The 1,794-nt window shown below is 35.0% G+C and overlaps 1 protein-coding gene across 1 annotated transcript; it reads right to left on the bottom strand.

Moving 5' to 3' along the window:
• Nucleotides 1-379: 379 nt before the first annotated feature.
• LOC120198012 lies at nt 380-1,483 on the bottom strand. Its single transcript, XM_039199409.1, has 2 exons — nt 1,213-1,483; nt 380-1,062 (listed from the first exon to the last, which is right to left on the bottom strand). Exons 1-2 carry the CDS (start codon nt 1,432-1,434, stop codon nt 532-534), a joined length of 753 nt encoding a protein of 250 aa, XP_039055340.1. The 5' UTR covers nt 1,435-1,483; the 3' UTR covers nt 380-531.
• Between the last annotated feature and the right edge of the window lie 311 nt (nt 1,484-1,794).

Raw genomic sequence — 1,794 nt, 5'->3', positions numbered from 1 at the left:
TTATCTTTTGTATATTCGTAATATTTGTGTCAATGCTTACTACAATTATACTAGGAAGTGAAATATATCATAAGGAACAACAGCACCAAACTTGGGGCATACATAATTTAAGTGTTTTTTTTTTCAATTTCTTTTCTATTGTTATATATCGATAATAATCAAATAAAAAAAATACAAAAAGCTTATTTAAGTTTTATATGGTTTGGTTCATAACCAATATATAGATTTATACGCTCACAGCATCAAATATGCATCCAAACTTCAAACCAATAAATATTAAGCTATAAACAATGCCTTACAACTTATTTAAAATATAATCCAATAACATCATATAAATATAAATTTAAGAATTACTAGGTAGTTTAAGACCAACTTAGCAGGACCAAAAAATATGTGAATATTAAAATTATATCTTCCTTTTTGGTCTTTGTCATCCTTTTCCAATATATATGTGCTCATTTACAAAATTATAGTCAAGCATTGGACATCAAAGGTAGACTAACTTAATTCCCCCCCCCCCCCCCCCGGGTCTCAAATTGATATATTGAGATCAAGGCGAGGCTTCTTGGAAGCTGGCATTGGGACAACAGTATTGCACCTAGGGCATCTAGGGTAATGTCTCATTACCATCACATAAGATAAGCATCCGGGGCAGCCGGCTGCAACCGGCGATGCAAACAACCTCTCTTGATCACCGACACCGTAAAGTGAATCTTTGATCAAAGATGATGATGAAGCATACGAAGGTGACAAGGATGACTTCCACAATGATGACGACGACGATGAAGATGATCGATTCTTGATTGGATTTTTCTCCACCCTTTCGAGTGCGAATTTTATTTTGTCGAGTGTGCACACACTTTGATAGCCGGGAGAGGATGATGAGAGTAGTTTCAGTTCTAAGTTTGTCTCGTCGAGAAGGTTTAGCAAAGGTTTAGAGGGCGACAGTGGGAAGTTCAAATCTTGAAGCTTCGACACTGTTTGATTGTTTTGGTGTTTGGTTCCATCCGATGATTGTGAAGAATTTGATGAATTGCATCTTTGCAAGTACGCTTTGCCAGACTGCAACCATTAAAAATAAATTAATGGATCGTACTTTATATAGCAAAAATGATTAAAATCAAGTAATAAGGAATCACACATGATGATATTATAAGAAAAAAACATAAGGAAATTATTTCATTACTTGTGAGATGAGAAAAATCAAGATACCTTCAAGTCTAGGCGCTTTTCCCATCCATTAGGGACTTGAAGGTCAAGTTCAGGTTCTTCTGATTGATCATTTTTCATATCGATCACGGCTGAGTCTCCGCCTCCGAGCAAGTCTCTGGTGATCAAAGCCGTTGATTTTGCTCCACCGGATTCATTCGCCACCATTCGATCATCCTTGTACCCGCTTAAAAGTCTATGTAAAGAACTAACTTCGGCAGCCATAGCCGAAGAGGGTTTCTTGAGAAAGAGGAAGCGAGTGGTTTTCTTTTGTTCTTCCCTTCTTTTAATATAACAATGACTACAGAGATGTATAAGTAATTTATAAGTGTTGAATATTATACTTTCTTTGTAAATATATAAATTTAATAAAATGGAAGTGTTATTAATGTTAAATTAATTAATTTCCAATTCAAAAGAAATAAATTAAGCCAATGCTTAAATTTGTTATAAGTAGTTGTTTCATTTATTGTTTTGCATATTTATTTATGGTAGGGGGGGGGGGAGAGTGAGAGATTCAATAAAAAGGGGAAGGCGTGCAAATAAATGGCCACATTAATTGCTTCGAAATACAAGCAGACAACA

This window comes from Hibiscus syriacus, unplaced genomic scaffold (assembly GCF_006381635.1).
Source record: "Hibiscus syriacus cultivar Baekdansim isolate YM2019G1 unplaced genomic scaffold, ASM638163v2 tig00117056_pilon, whole genome shotgun sequence".
NCBI classification, from domain to species: domain Eukaryota; kingdom Viridiplantae; phylum Streptophyta; class Magnoliopsida; order Malvales; family Malvaceae; genus Hibiscus; species Hibiscus syriacus.
The sequence above is the reverse complement of the archived record's forward strand: the minus strand, read 5'-3'. Positions and strand labels throughout refer to the sequence as shown.

Excerpts from the sequence above, each read along its gene's own strand:
- LOC120198012 (XM_039199409.1), bottom strand. The coding sequence starts at position 1,434 with ATGGCTGCCGAAGTTAGTTCTTTACATAGACTTTTAAGCGGGTACAAG. Across the intron at positions 1,063-1,212 it reads AAAAGCGCCTAGACTTGAAG|TCTGGCAAAGCGTACTTGCA; the intron begins GTATCTTGATTT and ends TAATGGTTGCAG.